This window comes from Mesocricetus auratus, unplaced genomic scaffold, assembly GCF_017639785.1.
Source record: "Mesocricetus auratus isolate SY011 unplaced genomic scaffold, BCM_Maur_2.0 Super-Scaffold_100020, whole genome shotgun sequence".
Lineage (NCBI taxonomy): Eukaryota > Metazoa > Chordata > Mammalia > Rodentia > Cricetidae > Mesocricetus > Mesocricetus auratus.
The window spans coordinates 42,119,902-42,141,341 of NW_024429201.1; the positions used below are offsets into that span (position 1 = coordinate 42,119,902).

Here is a 21,440-nt window from a genome sequence, read left to right on the forward strand (position 1 = left end):
CATTGTAGATGTTGATAGCACCATTGTAGATGTACTGGCCCATCCAGGAAGTCTGCCTTGTAGCCTTGGAGGAGCTTTAGATGCCAGTTTGAAAGTCTCAGACAAAGCTAAAAAGTGTGATGCATGCCCTGAAACATCTTGTTGTTTTTGGGTCTTTGCAATAAATTACCTGTATGTTTACTCAGGACCTCCCCCACCATCCGTCTTGTTGGACTTAAATGAACTAATTTGAAAATGAGTAGATTTAAGGTCAAGGACTAGATATGTTACAACAAATTCTTTTAAATGTATTCGAAATTTGACATTTGATTCTAGGTATAAACTAGCCCAAGTTATGAGTAAAAGCTACAAGATCTGACTAAGAAACGTTCACATGGAATTCAGTTATTCATTGACTTGATTATGGAACTTTCTATAAGTTACCTTATTTGACTTTACTCCTGATTCTTCCCCAACTCAGTAGGAGTAATCAGATCTGTCTTATTTTAGTATGTGGCATATAACTGATTGTAGAAGGTGCTAGCTGCCCGCTAGCCCATCTAGTGTTGAAGAAGTTGAAACTTTAACTCAGGGCAGAATAAGGGAGACTCCTATAGAGAGACATCCTGTGAGGAAAGGATGAATTTCATCTGACTTGGGGAATCCACAGGACTTTAAGAAAATAGAGACCTTTGAGGTAAGTATGGAAGGACAGCCAGGATTCCATCCTTGCAACCACTTCAAGGTATTGAAATGATCAAATGCATTCTGGGCACAAGCACTTTCCAGTGTCAGACAGCACAGAGAATCCAGAGGTGCCAGTAAGACCAGAAAGACAGGTTAAGGCTGCTGGAGAGGATGCTGTGGGTAGTGACAAGGAGGTGAGGGTTGCTTGGGGGCTGTTTTAGCTGGTGAGTCATTGTGTAGTGTGACTTAGAGCTAGGATACAAGAAGGGGGCCTATCCTGTTATTGCAGCTGTGAAGCCTTCGGGTTTAGAATGGAGTTGGCCCAAGGCTGCAGAGGTAAAGTAAAATGTACAGTGTTATGGGGTTTCAGAATCTGACCTGAGTAGGCTGATAACACTGAAGTAAGACACAACAGATGCCACAGCACAAAGCTTTTGGACACCCTCACTATGTGATCCAAACACGGGGTCAATATGGAGAGCAAATGCCTCCTTGTGAGTGGAATGAGGGCCATGCAGTGCCCAGAGCCTCTGGTTGCCTTTCAAGGTCGACAAGCTTGTTGAATTCATGTGGACAAAAGGGTGCCTACTTTGGGCTAGACTAAATTGAAATATGCAACAGGCCTGAGGAAAGATAAGTAACAAAATAATTAAAGTAATGTTTGGTGCCCAGAAGAAGGGGGGAAAGGAGAAGAGAAGAGGGAGGGAGAAGAAGGAAGGGAGATAGTGGAGGTAGAGAGAAAGGAAAATATTGAGACAGGAGGAGGGAAGAGGAAGGTGTGTGAGTATGTATCTGCACAAGGTGGTAGCTGACTCCCAGAAGGGGGTTCAGATGCCCAGGTTCTGGCTGGCTTGCACCAGACAGTGTTTTCAGCTCCAAAATAAATAGCAGTTGATTATGTAATATTTAATTGTATAGCAAGTACTTACATCATACTTTCCAAATATCAAACACTGGTTCACTAACATAATACTCAAACCCCTAGTTAGGTAACCTCACATTACTGTGAAACTGAGGGACCGGAGAAGTGACTGGGAAGTCTCAAGCAGCCATGCATGCCACTGCTAATACAAATCCAGGCAGCCTAGTATCTGCTTCCCAAATTTGATGCTTTCAAATGATACCCAGCCCTGGATGGTCCCAAATCAATGAAATAGCCTCACCAATTTAATTCTTGCCAAGAGTTTAGTCCCTGGTCCTAGAAGACTTGGGATAGACTACCATCACAAATCATGGACATACAGCATATGTGCTATTGGAAAGAGAGAAGAGATGCCCTAGGTGACAAGACAAGGGCACAAATACAACAGCTGAATCAGAGTGTTGCTTTGCTGTGGCAGATGTGAGAACTGAGAGAGCTGACACAGTGATGCTCCTCAGGGTCATCTTCAGAGATTATGTCCCAACAGAGGCAGGAAGGTTGCAGGTTGGAAAGCTGTCTTTGAAAGGAACTGCAATAATTAATGGTGAGAGAGGAGACTCAAGGAAAGAACAATGATATACCAAGGCAAGACACACATTGGTCTTGAGAGTAAGAACAAAGACCTTCAGAAAGACCTTGTAGGGTGCAAGGCCCAGGACAAATACGGTGAGCAAAGGACCAGGCAGTCCTGGTACAGATCAGGCTTTTGTTTCTTGCTCTGCACCCAGGGAAAGTGGCCTCATCTCCTCCACCTTCCTTCTTCTTCCCCTCTCTTAATCTTTCCCTTCCCTGTCCTCACTTGCCTCCCTTCTCTCCCCTTCTTCTCCCTTCTCTCCCACCTCCATTTCTTTCACAAAGCAAACAATACTTTAATTGCCTTGTTCTGTCTTTCCTCAGACCAGTGAAGTACTTGAATCAGTTGATCACAAATCAGATGCTCCTATTCTCCTGATCACTCCAAGCCTCTCTTTCCCATCACTAAACAGGGTTAATGTGTGTGTAGTAGTTCTGAAACATGTAACATTACTATCCAGAGCACCTCAGGGGACTAGTACCTGGCCTAGGCTATTATATTTGAATAATTCATCTTAAATGTGTCATAATGTTGCTTCATAAACATATATGAAAGTTTTTAATGTCCTTTAAATTTCCACTAGAAAAAAGAAAAGAAATCATCAACTCCAGCTTCACGAGTGGAGTCCAAACTAAACGAGCCATCTGGCAAGGTATGGGGATCACAAGTCAGTTCATCATCAGACATTTGTCCTCTGCTGCTTGTCGAAGCCTGATTTCTTGTGGTTTTAAAGGAAAAATTTAATGACTCAGAGTTTAAAGAAATTATGACTGAACTGAAATTGAGTCCTTCATACTGTTTGTACCATTTCCTGGTATAAGCTTCTGTTTTGAATCTATGTCCAGTACACTGAGCTTATTAACAGTTTCATATTCCAGAAATATGCGTTCTTTAGCAACATGCATAGCTGATTAAGACTTGGCAAGTGACTTTTCCTACACCTTGGTTTTAGACTGGGGACACCTTGGGAGTTTTCTCTGTATTCTGTATTACCTTTCTATTGGTAAAGAATATAAGGTACTCCTTTGAGATATATTGTGTCTCTCCTAAGAAACCACAACAATAATTTAAAAAGGAAAAAATAGTCTAAAGCTAATGGGCAGGCCCTAGTTTCTCTTCAATATGTTAATAATGAGGAGTGTGGAAACCATTGTGGGAATGTGGTCATCTTCAGTGACACTTTTAGATTTGATGTGTGTATGAGGGTCTTTACATTTCAAGTGCATGTTCACACTGAGTCATCCATAACTACAAAGCTGGCAGAAACCTCTCATTAATATGCTGAGTTCATGCTGGCAGACTGAACTGTCTATTCATATATCTTTACCATTGATCTCACATGATTTCTCCTCAGAGCTACCTTTGGACAAGCAAGTAAGCAACAATACTTATAAAGAAATGGACAAACACTGGAAAATTCATTTTTAAAAATAGCTTCTATTTGGAAGAGGTGTTGTCTACAGATTTTGTAGTATGAAACCTTGGAGTGGCAGACTGAAAAGCACCAAGTACCACACGGCTAACCCTTGAATTTCTTTTTCTTTTTCTGTTTTAATTGTCAGTCCCTTGACTTGGAAGCCTTCATGAACTAATATATTTGTTAGTTAATAGCTTGGTACTTTTTAAAATGGTTATGCTTACCTGAGTGTGACTTTTTATCATTCCAATTCAGAATCTGAACTCTGAATCTCATAATAAAAATGGACTGAATTTTAACTATATTTGAACTGGGAAAAGTTACAGTATTTGGTACATTCTTGTAGTTAAAAATACAAGGGCAATGTATCTACCAAATAACATTGACATACCTTTTTCTTTCATTTCCAGTCAGGCATGGATGCTGCCTTAGACGACTTGATAGACTCTTTAGGGGAACCTGAAGAAACTAACAAAGATGATTCACAATACACTGGTCCAATAGTTTTGGTATGTAATTGAAAGTCAGTAAGAATTCATCCTCAATGGGTAGGAAAGCAAGTAAACAGGAGGACATCTCATGTTCTGTTGATTATGTAGAGGCAGGATGGTATCAGTATTGCTAATTGAAATCAAAACTTAGTGGTGAGGGTGGAAACAGTCTGCCTTGTGATGGCTACACAGCTGCATTCATTCAGGAAATATCTGATGGTGCTAAAACTCTCACTGAAACAACGGACTACATCAGGAAGTCTTGTTGTCTGTCATTTACATTTCGTGCATTGAACTTGAATTTATTTTGAGTTTTATGTCTTTATAGTTACTCTATTCTTAATTTCCAAAATGTAATGTAATTTTGTTTCCTTATATTAAAAATGTTACAGATTAGATGAAAATATTTTCAATACATACCATTAAATATTTGTTTCTGCAGTTTACAGTAAATAGAAAACAGAAAAAGACAGCTCATTAAGCATTAGAGCATTAAGAGGAAGTTGTTTGGACAACGAATAAATAGCATGAAGGTCTACTAGTGAATTAGGAAGATGACATAGAATGAGGGGATTCCCTTTTCGTGACCAGATGGCCAAAGGTTTCAGAGTCTGGCAATTCAACTAAGGCACTAGTTTGTAAAGATGTGTCCCTTCCAGTCACAGACCCCTCCAGAGAGAGCCTAGGAATCTTGTCCTTGTGTACAGAGAAGGGCAACTGGCAGAACATTTGGAAATGATGCGGTTAATAGAATATCATAAGCTGCTCAGTGCTTCCTAGAAGGAAAATGGCTTCCTCATGCATCACCATGGATACAATACAAAGTCACAATTTAAAATAAAATAAGCCAGAGCACAAGATGATGCTATATATATAGCATTTGAAAACATGCAAAGTTATGATGTATAATGTTTATGAATTCCTACATGTGGAATGTTATTTTTAAAATATGCTCTACTTTATAGTTTCTAAGAATGAAAAATTACATGTATTATGGTATTAGAAATAAACCATAGGTGAGATGAAGATATTTTTAAAAGTAACAAAGTATTTACTTCTATTATTTATAAAGGATTTAAAAATGCAGAGAAAAAGACAATTCAATAGAAAATGATAGACTTATCATTGTACAGGATGCAATTTATAAAACTAATTAAATGATCATTAATGTACCATTAGAACTGGAATAGTACTTTGGTTTCACATGTCAGTCTCAGCATATTAATTGCATAATGTCTTTATGTGTGATTTAATTCTAGGACCCAATGGATTCTACCTACATTGAGGCACTGGGTATAAAAGAAGGGACTATTCCTCCAGAGTACAGGAAACTTCTGGCTGTAAGTTATTTTACACTTTTTCTCACCATTTCTTTCTTGGAAGATAATTTCATATCTATATCAACATTTAGAAAATTGAATGGGACATATACAGTTGTGCTTATTTAAAAAGTACCCCCTGTGGATTAACTTTTTGAAATGTCCCTGACAATGTACCAGAGACTAGATAGCTCAACCAAGAGTAATGTCTGTTGTTTCTAGAGGCTCTAAGTGACAGTAAGGGTCTGGAAACAGCTGGCTGATTCTGAGGACTTTGAAGGGAGCTCTCTTCTAGGCCTCTTTGCTGGGCTTGTAGATGACCATCTTCTCCACGAGTCATTTCAAATTACCTTCCCTCTGTGTTTCTCTGGGTCCCAGTTTTCTCATTTCATAAGAGCATTGGTATCACTTGATAATGGTCCCCACTAATGACCTAGCTTCACTGGATTCCTTATATAGAGATCCTATATCCACATAATGTACCATTCTGAGGTGCTTTGGAACTTCAGTATATCAGTGGGAGAGCACACATCATAGACTGAGAACACATTTTTATCAATCAGTAGAATTAATTTTGACTACTCAACTTCTTTCATTTTTGTTTCAGAATAAGGAAGGGATCACAGGACCTCCTTCTGACTCTGCTGTGAGTTTGTTTGCATGTCTTCTAAGATCCATATCAACGTAGTGTATCTTTCTTTGGGGCCATAGAACTACCAGTACCAACTGGGCTCCGTGTTGCCATACTATAATTGCAGTTACTCAAGAGACTGAGTTCATGGCCAGCCTGGGTAAATTATACCCTGTCTCAAAATCAAAAGTAAAATGATATCTGGGGATCTAGCTCAGTGGCAGAGTACTTGCCTCGTGTGTAAGAGGTTTTGGGTTCAATCTCCAGGACCAGAAAAGTCAAATGAGAAAGATCTACTAATTCTGTATCTGAAGGTGATGACCACATTAGTCTCTCAGTCAGAAAATGTTTCTTCCTGTTACTAGAAAGAAGGTGGGCGCTGTTTCACTGTTTCTTGGCCACATATATGTATGGAGGTGGAGATGACGGGGTCAAGAAGACATAGGACATAGTAAATGCCAATAATTATTTGTTATTATAAGTACGTGTAACCACATGTAAGCCTGTCAGAAGGAGGGAAAAGGAGGAAGCATACCCATCCCCTCCAAATGTGGCTACCTTCTGAGTTATTGATTAATATCTCTCATTTTGTATCTAAGGAATGCAAAGACTGCTTCTTTGCTGGACTCCTAATCTCTAGTTTGGCTCTTAGGAGTTAACCCTGCTCTTTTCTCTAGAAACGCATGGGACCTGATGATGCTATAGATGCCTTGTCATCTGACTTCACCTGTAGTTCCCCGACTGGAAAGCAAACTGAGAAAGAGGTATTGTTTTTAGTCATATTAAGGAGGACTTTGCTAGAAAATAATCTTGGATGTAAAAACAACATTTTAGTTCTGTTTATCACAATTGAACTTCTATCACCTGTAAGCATCTTTTGTATTTTCTTTTTCAGACATTTACAGGAGATGCTTTCAAAGCTCAGTCTGCTGGAGTGTGCAGAAGTTCTGTTCCTCCCCAGGAGAAGAAGAGGAAGATGGAGGAGGTGCGCAGTTCCTTAAATAGCTAAGGCCACGTGGCAACAGTTCCTTACCTGATTTTGCTTATTTATGAATAATTTTACCATAACCATACAAGACCATCTCATGTTATAACGTACATACTGCTCTTGAAACATGAAATCTTAGACTTGAATTCTTGAAGGGAGCTTTGTGGGTCATTCTAGGGCTGTCAGCACAGCTGTTTCTGCTGCCTCAGTACCATGCTGTAATGTAATTGTCTTCGCAGTCCATCATGCAGCTCCAGGCTGGATGTTCACATGACCCGTGTGAACAGTGCTGATAATGCTAAGGACCATTTCTATCAGGGCTGCATCTGACTCTGCCCTGCTGGAGCCAGCAGTTTATGTTTATCTCCTTGTGAGAGCATTGTGGGGAGTGCCACACCCTGACAGTGGAGCTCTGTCCTCAGAGGCCACCTCAGCTTCCTCTCATATGTGAGCTAAGCTGTTGTGCTGAAGATCCAGGCTTTCAGAAGACATTTTACAAACACAGCTTTAGAAAAAGAAAAATAGGGTCTTACAAGTTTACTTGCTTGCAGTTTTTGTTTTGAGAAGGGTCTTTTGTAATATAATTTTTATTATAATCATATGTCTTACTTGCAAAGTAAGTCTTGAAGTGTGCCCTATAGCTGTTGCTATAGGAACAGGTCTGGTGTCTTACACCAAGTTTTCATTCATCGGTAAGTCTTTTTTTCTTCCTCTTTTAATTTTCAAATTGTAATTTCCCAATCACTTTCTGTATTTAAAATGTATATTTCACAAATAAGCAAATACTCTGAAGAGTTTTGTTTTGATTTGTTTTTATGCACAGACCCTTTCTCTTTTCACAGGGTGTCATGAGTGACCAAGCCCTGCAGGCTCTGTCAGATTCACTGGGCACCAGGCAGCCAGACCCTGAGATCCACCTTAGCCAAGCTGAACAAGTCAAAGAGGTGATGACCTATAATTCACATGTGAAGCAAACACTGGAACATGACTAGATTGTTTTATATTTCTGGTAAATGTAGGTATTTATTGCTGAGGAGTGAGCAACCAAGGTAGATGTTTAAGTGTTCATGTAAAACATGTACTGTATTAATACTTGAAAAGCGAGGGTGTGGCTTACTGGTCAGGTACTGGCTTGGCCTGTGCAAGGGATATGGGCTGGAATTCAGCACTTCAGGAATGCAAAATCTTTTGGTCCAGTATATTGGCATACATCTGAGATGCTGGAACTAAGGAGGCTGAGGCAGGAGGATTGTGAACATGTTTTACAACAACCTATGCTACATGGCGAGACCCTGACAAGAATAAAAGAGAAGTGGGGGGGGGCAGGGAGCAAAAGAGAGAAACACTAATCTGCTTTGCCAAAGCTCGAGGTCCCTAACTAAGCAAGATAACAGTAGAAGTGTGGTGAGAACCTGTGAAGTTTGCTCTTACTGGGTGTTTGAATTTGTATTCTCACAAGAGTGCTCATGGAGGGAGATGATGGGAGAGTGCCATGAACCTTGTTTTGTATAGGTGTGGGGGAGAAGGTTGACAAAATTGCCTCAGATTGAAACAAATTGAGCAGTAGTCACTCAACTACTTGTTTATATTGGAGCTCACACGCACTTACAGCATGTTTGTCTCATAGACTTTATGCCTTAGTGAGTCCATCCAAGCTTGTAGCTGGTATAGAAGTGTGATATTAAGTTATAATTTTTATATACTTTTTCAAATCAGTTCTCTGGGGGCAAGGAAAAGGACAGAAGTAAGCTACCAGTATCTGACAAGGCAAGAATCTTGGTGGGAGACAACCAAAAGCTTTAGGGAAACTACCCTATCAGATCAGGGAAAAGAAGTTGGCAAGCAGCATTGTCACAATGCCCCTGACTCTGCTGTCACTTCCTGTTCTGAGTTGTCAAGGAAGGCAGTCTTCCTGCCTCCCAGGAACTCTGCCTGTGTCTGAATTGGCCCAGGTCTACTATGGGCCAGTTTCTGTCTTCTACTTTCTGGGAGGGCTCACCTGCTGCAGTGTGGCATGAGAGGCTTCGTGATGCTGAACGCAAGGGAGCTGGAGAAACAATCACTGTCCTTCAGGACCATGTGATGTGCTCAGAAGATAAGGAACATGGGTCCAAACACACTGAGGTGCACGTTGCTCAGAGCCATGCTGTCTCTAAGGAGGGTGGTCTTGGCGGAGCTCTGGGTGGAGCCAGGAGGTCCTATACTGTGGTTCTATCACCTGGGGATTTCACTATTGCCTCAGGCTTTTTATAAATAATTAGAGTAATTTAATAAGACAACATACATGGGAAGAGAATGTATAAACCTGATAGAAGTCTCAGGACAGTCTTACTAACCCAGTCACTAACCCAGATGAATAGGTGGGAAAAAGTGACATGAAAATAACTTCTACAGCATCATGGGTAATGTCTCTGGAGTGTGTATAGGAGTGAGTATCAGTAAGCTAATAAAATAACCTTCCACTTATGTCATGCTATTTTTCCCTAGTCCTAAACTGAAACTGTCTACTATTGTGTTTTAGCAGTCTATGGCCATCCCAGCACCTCCTGCATTAGGCAGCACCTATACAAACTATGGAAGTCTCCAGACAACAAACCCAATCCTACTTCAAGTCTTATAACCCACCATACCATAAAATAAATACTTATTTCGTCTATAATGATGCCTTTTAAGCCATCCCCATTTTTAAGTATGTGTACCTGGTCTAGCATGTTTGCAATATGGTAGACTTCCTCTTGGTCTTTTTGGTGTCTTGTATAGTGTGGCCATTTTAAAAATATAAAGATTAAAGAGGTGAAAACAGGCTCTAGCTGTGTGTGTGTATCTGCCCATAGCCTGGAGGTGTGAAGACAGTCATCTTTTAGAGATGGCCCTTATATTTACAGTCTCATCCTGTAGAGATGGCCCTTATATTTACAGGGTCTCATCCTGTAGAGACGGCCCTTATATTTACAGAGTCTCCTTTGTGACTAGACATGGCACAGCTCCCTCAGTTGGGCAGTATTGCTCCATATCAGAACCCCAGAGACAGCAATAGCGTAAAACCTAAAATTCAAAAAGAAACAAAGACCTTTGCATCCTAAATTACATACAACTCTAGTCCAAGAACAAAGAACAGTGCCTGGCTCGCTAAAATTGCTTGATACTTTTTAAAGAATTAATAAAAAAAAAAGTAGCCAATCCAGTGTGAGGTTGAGGTGGAGACGAACGCAGTGGGCTGACTCAGAATTTGCTTGCATGAACTGTGCTGCCTACCTTAGGTTCTGAATTCTAAACCCTGGCCCTGAGGTAGATACAAATCCTTACACATGGGACTTTCCGGGTGCTATAGAGGAGAATTAGTAGTCTACTACACAGCTAGTCATGTCTAATGGATTTATTTGCTCCTTGATCGGTGGTCTTGTGATGTAAGTCCTGCTGCTATTAAAGAAATCCTTTGTAAATCGGTAAAGTCAGTTCTCCCTGAAGAAGCTGCATCTGTGACTGTCTGCATCTTCCATTGCTGAACTGGATGAAAGAGTTGGATATATACTTTTTTCTATCCTGCGATAACTGTCCTGTCGGCAAGATATAGGGGAGCTATTAAAATAATTGCAGCCAACTTCTGTGCTCTGCTTACTGTCCTCCAAGAAGCCTTTATTTACTTTAGTGAACATTTAAAGTCAATGAGTTAAGGAAGGATTATTAGCCAGAGAGGCAACACTCCCAAGGGTGCCATGACTTCCTAAATCTTGGACCAATCAGGGTGTCTGTCCCAGTGCTTACTCACAACTGCTTTCCACAGACTTACACTTTGTGGTTTACAGAGCAATCCGGACACTTTAACCCAATTTGGGCTATTCTGTAGTATATGAAATGTAGGTGACGTCGGCTTATATTGCATTGTCTAACTGCTGCTGTTTTGCCCTCTCCATTTTCATCAGGCAAAATCAAAAGAGGAAAGGCAGGAGAAGTGTGGTGAAGATGAAGACACAGTTCCCTCTGAGTACAGGTTAAAGCCAGCTGTGGTAAGCTCACTGCATATCAGCAGCTTATCACTGTCATGCTTGTGACAGATCTCTCCTTGACACTAGGAACACAGCTGTCCCACTTCAGATATTAACTCTGATCATGCTGGACTCACTTCTCTAGCCTCTCTGCAGCCACAGGACCAAACCCCTCAGGGTTGATTTGTCCTTCCATGGCTTCTAAAGTAGTCATTAAAACTCTAACCTATTTGACTATTTGAGAAAACATTTCCTAAATTGTGAAGTCGTGTGTTCAAAAACTAAGCAGTATTTAAAATACAAAAATGATATTTATTTCATCCTAAATTGAAGGATTGAAGTTTTTTATGTTTTAGGACAGGCTCTCAGGGTAGACTTGACTAGCTTCAAGCTCACCCTGTATTGGTGACTGTCCTTGAACTCCTGATTCCCTCTTACTCCCAACTGCATGGGGGGTCTCAAGCATGTACCTACATACCCATCTCCATAGAATTAAATGTTTTCTCTTAATCTTCTGTCAGATTTCTCAGTGGGTAGAGATGCTTGTCACCAAGACTGACTACCCATGCACACAATAAATACTCAAAAAAAATCCATTAACACAGTTGTACTACTATTCTTGTAAAAATCTTTTTGTTTTTGTTCTTTTTTTTATCTTACCAAACATTCTTTTAGTGACTTGTAATGAAAAACAAATAACAGCATCCTTAGAAATGTGTGATCTTTTAATCAGATTCCGGCATTGATACTTATAGAAATTAAATCTAAGGTTAATTCACTCAAGAAGAAGAAAAAATAAGCTCACCTCTCACATCTTGGATTTGGCTAAAATAAACATAATAGGACATGAAAGCAAATTTTTCTGTTTATCTCCAATAAATTTCTAATTTTATTTTCAGGACAAAGATGGAAAACCACTAATGCTAGAGCCTGAAGAAAAGTCTAAGGTTGGAAAATAAGATTTTCCTAGCATTTAAAAGCAGCAGAAATATAAAGTGTAAATTAGGATCATTGTAAAAAGACCACATTTTACATGCAACCTAGTACTGAGGCTAATTCTGATAACTCAAGCAAGACACACTTTTGCATATATTTTAATGATGATTTCTTTCATGAATTATTAGCAGACTATTAGTTTCTAAGCAGCATTTGCAAGTCATTAGGCATTAATTCCAAAAAGAGCTTTTACATTATATTATCTTAGCATTTAATTTAGAATTTGATGTAGTAACTACATGAAATACTCTAACAGGTTTACATTGCCTTAAATATATACTAGTCAGCATTTTAATCACCTACTGTGTGCTTAACATTTCTCCAAGTGCTTTTTCCATCTTTTCTTTTCTATTTCATTTTTAATGAGTTGTTGAGTAGAGTTAGTGTTGCTTGCAGGGGCCCAGGTATGGGGTTATTTAGTAGAGCATGCGTAATTTCTCAGTAGATATACCTCTGATGAATAACAGCTCTTATTCAATGCTCAAGTTCAGCTCAAGTTCAAATGCAGGGAAGAACAGGCATTAAGTGTCCCTGGCTCCTCAAAGCATTGGGTGGCTTCCTGATCCCCTCCTGCATCCATGATGGGGTACTGATGAGCTCAATCTCGTGTGTCAACTGTGCTCAGCTTGAGTCCTGAGAGTTCCTGAGTGCAGCAGCCATATCCTTTCTAGGAAACAGCACTCACCCCACTTCCTCTTTCTCCTCCTTTTCCGTTTTCACCATAGGATATTCTTATAGTGTCCCCATCGGCTAACTCTGTTGGAAGAAATGGGGCTATCAGACTTTCCTGCCAGAAACCACTTTTGATCCTCTCATACTTTCCCTCCCTTCCTTTTCCTTGGTTACAGGAAATGAGTATATAAATTGTGCTTTCTTTATTCTGAAGGAAACCATTAAGGTCTAGGAAATGAATAGTCACTTTTAAAGCTGCAGTTCTTCACTGCAGAAAATAAGAAATAGTATTTGAATAAAGCTCTACAGCAAATCCTTTTGTTACTTTGAAACGTGATTTACTCTATTTTTTAATAATTTAAAACCTTATTGAAATGTACTTGTAAATTAAATAATTACAAAGTGAGATTAGCCAGACTGAAGTCTGCACCTCTCCATGGACTTCTGTGTAGTTTCTACAGTGGGCCTATCAGGTTAGTAAATAACTCTGTAGCACATACCTTCACAGTGCTAAGGTGCTAAGTAGTCTACACTCATTCCATTTTCTTCTCACATCCACAATGAAGAGAATGCCTTATCAAGCCCACTTTCATTTTACATAATGCAATGTAGCTAAACCATATTAGCCAAGAAAAGACATGCTGTCCTGTGCTTCCGCAGAGCAGAGCATCTTCACGGCTCAGCATTTCTTGTTACAGTGCCTGAGTGAAGCAGAGCTGGTTGGACAACTCTCAGAAGATTTCAGCCGATCTGCATATCAAGACAAACCATCTGTACCCACTGAGAAAATAGAAGTATGTTCTGATAATGTCTTAAAGGGATTAAATATTCACTTTTAATCTGAAAAGGCATGAAGCCCAAATTACTATTACATAGAGGAACTGACTTTAAGAGGCCCTGAAAGCCCACCTGCCACCTTTTGTACACGGTGTTTTCATCTTGCCTTTTTCTACATGTTTTCTGTTGCCAGCCCAACCCTAATATTTTTGTAGTTTAAACCATGCATTCATTCCTTCAGGGAAGTGCTTACATCCATCCTTTTCTTTTGATGGCTGTTGCTGAGCTGGTTAAATACAATTGTCACACCTCTCAGCCCTTCCCACCTTTATGTCCACCAGAGTCGCCCTTTCTGAATTATGTTTCTAGTCCCAGCATTCCCCTGTTCCATCCCTGGTTGCCCACTCCCTATGAATAGATTATGTACATGACACTAGTATACGCTAGCCATGGCTTCTGTGCCACCAGGATTATTACTGCACTACTCAATGAGAAGGTTCTGCCAAAGTGACCTTTTTTATTGGGGCTTTCCCTCCCTTGTTCACCAAGCTCTTTACTAAAAAGAATTCTCATGACAGGGGTTCTTAGTTGATTTTTGTTTGTTTGTTTGTGGGCTTTTTTTATGTGCATGTCCCTGTTAAAGCAATTGTTTGAAAATTGAGAAACCTTAACATCCATCAGTGTAAACTGTACAGTTTCTAATGAGAGCATATTTTGGTACTGCTCTTTCTCCAAGGTGCTTTGCTAAAGTGTACCGATTAAAAGCATTTGAAAATTACTGGGATCCTGCTCCTAGAATTCCTCACTGCACTGTGGTGAAAGCCAGGGACGACTCTGAGACTCCTATTTAGCATCATGCCTTACATTCATGCACAGATTTATAACTTGGAATATGTTCTTAGATCAGTCCTTGAGATGTTGTGTGTATTATCAATGTTCTCCTTTCATGCACGTGAAACTGAGTCAGCAAGTTGCATTACAGTAATTGAAATGTTTTTAACATGCCTTGGTATGCATGTCCCTCAATAAGCATTTGAAAGAATCATGCTCACACCTTACATCTTGTAGTATCTAATTGAACCACTATTGTTCGATTTTATTAGTCAGGTAGCTCTAACGTTATTCAGAGTACTTGCTTCTTTTCTCAGAAACCTAAGGAGACATCCCCAGCTCCCGTGGCTGAGGTTGTGCCTCAGGTCTCCATGTGCAGTATACAGTCAGCACCACCCAAACCAGCATCATTGGTAAGTGATGTTCTTAGCATTTAAAGGGTCTTGAGCAAGCTCTGTTCTCCACCCCGCCCCTTTCTACTGTGTGCTGTCATGATATCATGCCAAGAAAAAGAAGCAGGAGCTAATGCATATTTGCTGATCATTGCTCCTCAGACTTCAGGGCTGTGCAGGAAATCTCATCTCATTTCACTTTTAACTCAGGTGCTGCCTGCTGCTTCGCATGTATCCTCTGAGATTCCTTGTAGTTTCACAGCTCTCTCCAATAATCCCGTGTCCTGAAGTTTGACAGGAAGCCCTGGTTTTGCACCCAAATCTCGACCATGTTCCTCTCTCTTCCCTGTTGGAGGAAAGATTGAAGCATCCCTCTGCCCTCATTGTTTCTTTTGCTTTTCTTCTAATTTTTGAATGAAGTGTGAGATTTAAGTAAGTCCTTATATCATTTTGATTTCTGTGGGTTTTGTTTCTATTCTCTGATGACTCACAGACTTCACACTTAACAAAATCTGAATTCTGTATGACTTTTCTCTTCTAGGACATGTGTGTTCCAGATCTTTTGTAGTATCTTCTTGTTATTGTTTATGGCATCAAGGATGGTGCTGGGGCTTGATTCATGCTTCTCACACATTTCTTAACTGACCTACATCTCCTGCTAATCTCCTCATTCTATGTTTATAAGGACACTGTAAAGTCTTTTCTGATCACCCTCCTTGTAAATGAGGAAGGCCAGGCTTTATGTTGCCCTTGAGTGGTGGACCTGTTATCTAGGTCCTTAACTGCGAGGAGAATGAGAAATATGGTTCAGCTTTTGTATACCTTTCGGTCTTCTACCAGATGTGATCCAGACCTGAACTTTCCCATGTGGAAGACAGGCAGATATAACTTGGATGATGGAATCTTGTCTTGTAGGAATTTGCAAAAGCTTCCATGTAGAGGGCAGGGTCATGCTGAGAAGTGACAATAACATTTCCCAGGGAAAACAGTGAGTCAGAAATGCTTTAAAGCACTGGTATACTTGGGATATGTTCATTTAGATCCTTGAGAGAACCAGCACCAATATAATAAAAAAAAGGCACCTTAATGAATGGTACTTGTTCAGGTTAAGTGTGATGTGTTATTCTATCTATGAAAAGTGTTCTGGCCAGGAAACATTCAACTAATTTTTTAAAACTACTAAGGGACATTTATGACTCATCGTTTGGAAAACCAGAAGCTGTCCTGTCTTTTGGTCCATACATGGTTTCTTCATCTCCCCTGCATGCATCATTTGTGCTTCTCGTTCATTTGCTTGAATGTTGGCGTAGCCAAGTCTGGCTTGTAAAATCATGAGTGAGCACATTTCGTTCTGAATAGCAAGAGTCAGGTGGGTTGTTCTCATTTTCCACTGAGGACGGTTAGTCACAGACAGGAGGATACTGGGCCGGCAGATAGCCCTGTGACTAATAAGAACAAACTTATGCCCTGCCCTGGCTTGGCCAAGTTTGGTGGCAGAAATCCTGCCTTATTCCCCCTTCTGTCAGCTTCTGTTATCTTCATCTTTTTTTCATGGACCAAAATTCCAGCTGGATCTTGTAAGGTTTTCAGTGTCAATATAAAAATTGCATACATACTTCTTAATATAAGAAACTTGCTTTAATTTTTAACATCTTAACATTTCAAAACGTCCATGCTAATCAAATTGATGGTTCAAGTTATTAAAGATAACATAGACCTGAAATAAGCATGTGCCTTTCTGAGTTGGTAAGGGTGAGTAGCATCTCAGGTTTAACTTTCTGTGTCCTCCCAAAAGGGCTCGGTGCCAGATGATGCTGTAGAAACCTTGGCTGGAAGTCTGGGGGAAAGGGAAGCAAATCTAGAAGATGAAAAACCTGTGATGGATAAAGTTAAGGTAATGACAGCTTAGATGCTTCTGCAAATGACTTATTCACCATCCACCTATTCCCTCCAATAAGTTGACACTTAGCTTTAAAAAATATGTCTACAAAGCATGAGCAATCTTTCTTTGACACTGAATATATCCTGTTTAATAAGCTAAACCTTAGGAAGAGCTAGTGTCAACCCACTATCGTAGATAGGTAGCATGCCTGTATCTATGTTCTATGAATCCCATTTTTGTCTACTTGGATTCATCCTTTGCTAAGGCTCATAAGAAAAGTAGCATGTGCCTCATACTCCTCCCAGTCTGTTCTTAGCCCAGCACGCTGAGAGGTGGGACCTGAGCCGGCTAAACTGCAAATAGTGTTAAAGTTTAAGGATATGTTATCAATGGCCATATACATGTTTGAAGCTGACAATAGATTACTTCAAATTTAATCTCTGAAGAATGCATTGTATAGAAGGAGACACTGACTCTAAACATTTTATTTAGGAGAAATCTAAAGAAGAAGACCGCGAAAAACTTGGTGAAAAAGAAGAAACAATTCCTCCTGATTATAGACTAGAAGAGATCAAGGTAATCAGGCTGAGTATTTTCTCATTTTGTTTCCTAACTGAATTCTATATACACAAAGGGACTGAGAACATATCTGGAATAAAAAGATGCCATTTCTTTATGTTCTTATCCTAAACTGTATAAGGAGCTAAAACATATTCTTTTAAAATTTCATATGTGTTTGTACTGAATTTATATCATTTCCCCTCCTTCTGCCTCCAACCCCTCTCATGTCTCTATACTTCCCCTTATCCTTCAACTTCATAGCCACTTTTTCTTTATTATTGTCACATACACACACTTACATACACATACATGTATACACATGAATTAATATATAAATACAAGCTAATGAGTCCATTTAGTGTTGCTTATCTGTATGTTTGTTTTTAGGACTTAGCGAAGTTGGTTTGGATGAGCAGTTATGGAGCTCATCCCTGGGGAATATTGTTTCTCCCTCTCTCAGCTCTTCATCTAGAGGTGGGATCTTCTACGTTGTCAAGTCAACTGATATTGTCAGTATTTGAGTCTTGTTTAGGCAACCATTTGTTGAGGTTTCATGAATGCAGCTTCCCTGTCATATACAGAAGATGGAACTCTACAGCAGACATCCTGGCCTTCTGGCTCTCACACTGTTTCTGCCGGTTTGTCTACGGTGTTTCCTAAACCTTAGTTGTGGGGTCATTTTGTAGTTATATCCATTGGAGCTGGAGACCTCATGGTCAGTTGTTCTCTGCATTCTGGTCAGTTCTAGCTTTCTGTAATAGTCTTCATCTGCTGCAACAAGAAGCTTCTCTGAGGGATGAGAGCTTCACTTATTTGTGAATATGAGTATTGATATTAAGAACACAGTGAAGATACATGCAAGTAACATTATATGGACTCAACAGCTTACATTTGGGAATATATATGAATATACAAATACATATATGCACACAATAATTGATGAAAAAAGAGACCACAAATTGGAAGGAGTGTGAGGAGTGGTATATGGGGCAGTTTGGAGGGAGGAAGGGGAAGGGAGAGATGTTGTAATTAATATAAAGTATCAGGAACAACCAGAGCATGCAGTTAAAGATAATACTGGTTTGGGAAGGTGCAGTAGTACATTCTCCTCAAAGTTTCATGGCCTCATCAGCCATGGATACTTGGCTATGTTCACAATACCAGACACAAATTCTTTTCTATTGAGCAGGACTTAAGTCCAACTAGAGAGCTGATGGGTAGCACTGAGGTATGTATCAGTACTGTACCTTTAGAGATATCTTGTCACTAGTTATCGTGGCTCATACACATTACTGGTGGGTAGGACTGCTGACCGCTTTTCTCTCTTGGCAGCTTGCATAGCACCTTCTAATACAGGGAGGGCTATTCCTCAGAGAGGGGGCTTCCGGGTCAATTCCTCCATGTCCTGTGTCCAAAGTTGTAGTGGTATCAGCAATAGGTACTTATCTTCAAATTCTGTAAGGCAACCAAGGGTGACAGCAACAGAGACTAAAATATACATTTTAATCTTTAGTCATGTTTTCTTCCATTAATATGAAAAACAATAAGCATTTAGGCTACCAAATATTTTTCCCTTCAGACATGGGGTTTGTTATAATACCACAAATATAGGAAAACCTTTTGCAGGTTAAACAAATAACAAATGAAAATCAACATGTACAATTACTTCTATGCAGAAAACTTTTCAGTTCTTAAATAGAAGCTGAAAACATGAGAACTTGTTAAACATTGAAGAAAGTGATGTTGACCTGTCCTCTTCATAGCGAAAGGACAGGATGTGTGGCCAGTGGGAAATTCCACTGTGATCAGTTTCAGTGCGCATTTTAAACAGAGCAGCACATAGGCAGTTGAATAAATAGTCGTTTTCATAGTGTGCCTCTGACAGGAAAGCGAAAATGTACTTCAGTCACAGTTATGAGAAGCCGAGTTCAGAGTCCTCACCCATCCACATTCACCAGTTTATTTTGCAACTCAAGATCTTACACTGAATTCTCCTTAAAGTTATTATCCTGGTCACTTCCGAATTTCATACTACAACAAAAACTGATGGCATTCCTTTTATTTGCAGCTTGAATGTACATTGTTTTAAAAATTCTTCAGGACATTTTCAAGGCCACAAATCTATCTGTCTCTGATCCTAGCTCCATAGAAGCAGGCCACATGCAGTTAAGTCAGTAGGAAGCTAGCTGTTTTCTCCCTGGCCTCACTGAATCTTTTCTGTGCAACTTCAGGGATTGGCTGTGCTGGCCCTTTATTTAGTATTAGTTTTGTCCTTTGAACTCATCTAACACATTGTAAGTTGCCCATGCTTTGTCACATTTCCAGGATGCTAACTTGACCTCTTGTTAAATTAGGTAACTATAGCAAGGGTCTGCTCTGTGTAGTCAGACCTCAAATTTCCCCTTCCTGCCACTGGTTGATGAGGTAGTAGAGTAAAGGTGCCCTCGGGGTCCCATGCTTCACTTGGGATGTTTCATCTAAGACATGGTCTAGAAGTAGTAGATTCCTCCTTTAAAAAAGGGGCCACAGTGAACTCAGAGGACAAGAGGGTTGTGTTAGTTATAAGAAGGCAGCAGATAGCTGTAAACAATTGCAATATCAAAAACAAAGCAAAACGTTTTAACCACTTTCCTAGGAGAAATCTTTGTATGTATTCTTGTTCACATTTATTTTTATACATATGAATAAACTGAATTTATCATTAATCTATAGATATTATATTACATATTATTTTTATTATCTGTTATCGTTATTGGTTTTGTTCTGTTACTCAAAAGTACCACTTGAAGCCACATTTGAAGTTTAACATAATCCAAGCCCTAAATTTGAGAGTGCTTCACCCAGAAAACAAGCTCCCTGAGAGTTGGGCTGCAGCTGATTTTTATTATGTTCCCAGTGTTCCATTATGAGAGGTTTGCTGACACACCCCTGAAACATACTGCTTTAATAGTTCATATATTTTTCTTTTGTGTTTATTTCTGTTTTCCTCTGGGTCACAAGTCACACTGAATGTGTTATTAGACTCCTTGACTAAGGAAGGTGTGATACATATGTTGACTGTAAATCTGGAGATAGTCTCTGCTATGATGATGTTTCTAAAGTGAATAATCTGTGTTAAAATGTACAGTAGGTTTAGCCTCTTAATTCCTTGTATAGTGTGTAGGTTCTGTACTTAGGATAATATGTAAAATAATTAATGTAATATTTTCACTCCGAATAGGATAAGGATGGAAAACCACTCCTGCCAAAAGAACTCAAGGAACAACTTCCTGTAAGCAATATGCTTTCTCTAAGTCTGTCTTCTGTGGCCTCTGATTGGTAATCTGGGAAGGGTATAGCTTTCCCTTTTAGTGAGCTGGTGGATAGTGAAAAGGAGGTATGCCGGCATTATTTTTGTTGATATGTTTTCTGCTTCTTGCAGCCATTGAGTGATGACTTCCTTCTTGATGCATTGTCTCAGGACTTTTCCAGTCCTGCAAACATAACCTCTCTAGTAAGTATGAAGCACCTCGTTAACTATTTTTCTCCTCTTTTCTTGTCCTTCCTTCTGTTATTCCTATCTTCCTTTCTTTCTAGTTTTTTGAGGCAGGGTCTTTTTGGAACTGTAATACTGAGCTCTGTCACCCCCTCTCTGAGACATTTCTAATCAGATTTGAGATAAAGCGATTTACTTTTTAAAATGTTCTTTTAGAAAATTAACAAAGGAAAAATTGTCAGTATGAAAAATATAGTTAATGAAATAGAAATAACAGAGTAAAAATCATGTGGACACTCTTACAAGCTCTATTGGCAAAGAAAGTCTCATATATTGGCTCATAAAATTCAAAAAGAAAGGAATAAGTATAAACTGAGGTTTTTCTCTTCTACCGGGTCCCACAGCCACTGCTAAATAATCACTCAGAGGCTTAGTAGTAATTACAAGCTACTTGGCCTAAAAGTGCAGGCTTATTCCTAACTAGATCTTACGTTTAAATTAACCCATTTCTATTAATCTATGCATTGCTGAGTGAACGTGGCATTACTGGTGTGCTGGCATCTTGCTTCTTGAGCAGCTGGCTGGTGTCTCCCCCTGATTCTGCCTTTCTTCTCCCTGTATTTCAGCGTGGATTTCCCGCCTGCCAAGTCAGCTTCTTTATTAACCAATGGTAATAAAGCATATTCATAGCACACAGAGGGGCGTCCCAAAGCAAGTAACTATTTCATATACCATCTTTGGTGGTCATAGTAAAAGATAACAGAAATTATGGTGAAAGGACAATTTTAAAAATGGTCTCCAAATAATACTAAAATCAAGAAGTAAATTCAGAATATACTATTGAAAATAAAACAACATAA

At 39.5% G+C, this 21,440-nt stretch overlaps 1 protein-coding gene across 14 annotated transcripts in view; it reads left to right on the forward strand.

Moving 5' to 3' along the window:
* The window catches only part of Cast (calpastatin), a 104,515-nt gene that overhangs the window by 59,435 nt on the left and 23,640 nt on the right, over positions 1-21,440 (forward strand). For 13 of the 14 annotated variants that reach the window (XM_040728942.1, XM_040728931.1, XM_040728935.1 and 10 more), the window contains 15 exons: positions 2,746-2,814; positions 3,990-4,088; positions 5,330-5,410; positions 5,997-6,035; positions 6,698-6,784; positions 6,916-7,005; positions 7,851-7,952; positions 10,932-11,015; positions 11,894-11,941; positions 13,361-13,456; positions 14,588-14,683; positions 16,458-16,556; positions 17,037-17,120; positions 20,326-20,376; positions 20,527-20,598. In XM_040728942.1, coding sequence (XP_040584876.1) covers positions 2,746-2,814; positions 3,990-4,088; positions 5,330-5,410; positions 5,997-6,035; positions 6,698-6,784; positions 6,916-7,005; positions 7,851-7,952; positions 10,932-11,015; positions 11,894-11,941; positions 13,361-13,456; positions 14,588-14,683; positions 16,458-16,556; positions 17,037-17,120; positions 20,326-20,376; positions 20,527-20,598 — 1,197 coding nt within the window. Of the gene's footprint in view, positions 1-2,745; positions 2,815-3,989; positions 4,089-5,329; positions 5,411-5,996; positions 6,036-6,697; positions 6,785-6,915; positions 7,006-7,850; positions 7,953-8,906; positions 9,133-10,931; positions 11,016-11,893; positions 11,942-13,360; positions 13,457-14,587; positions 14,684-16,457; positions 16,557-17,036; positions 17,121-20,325; positions 20,377-20,526; positions 20,599-21,440 lie in introns of those variants that run through there. The other variant, XM_040728946.1, reaches the window with a different exon arrangement.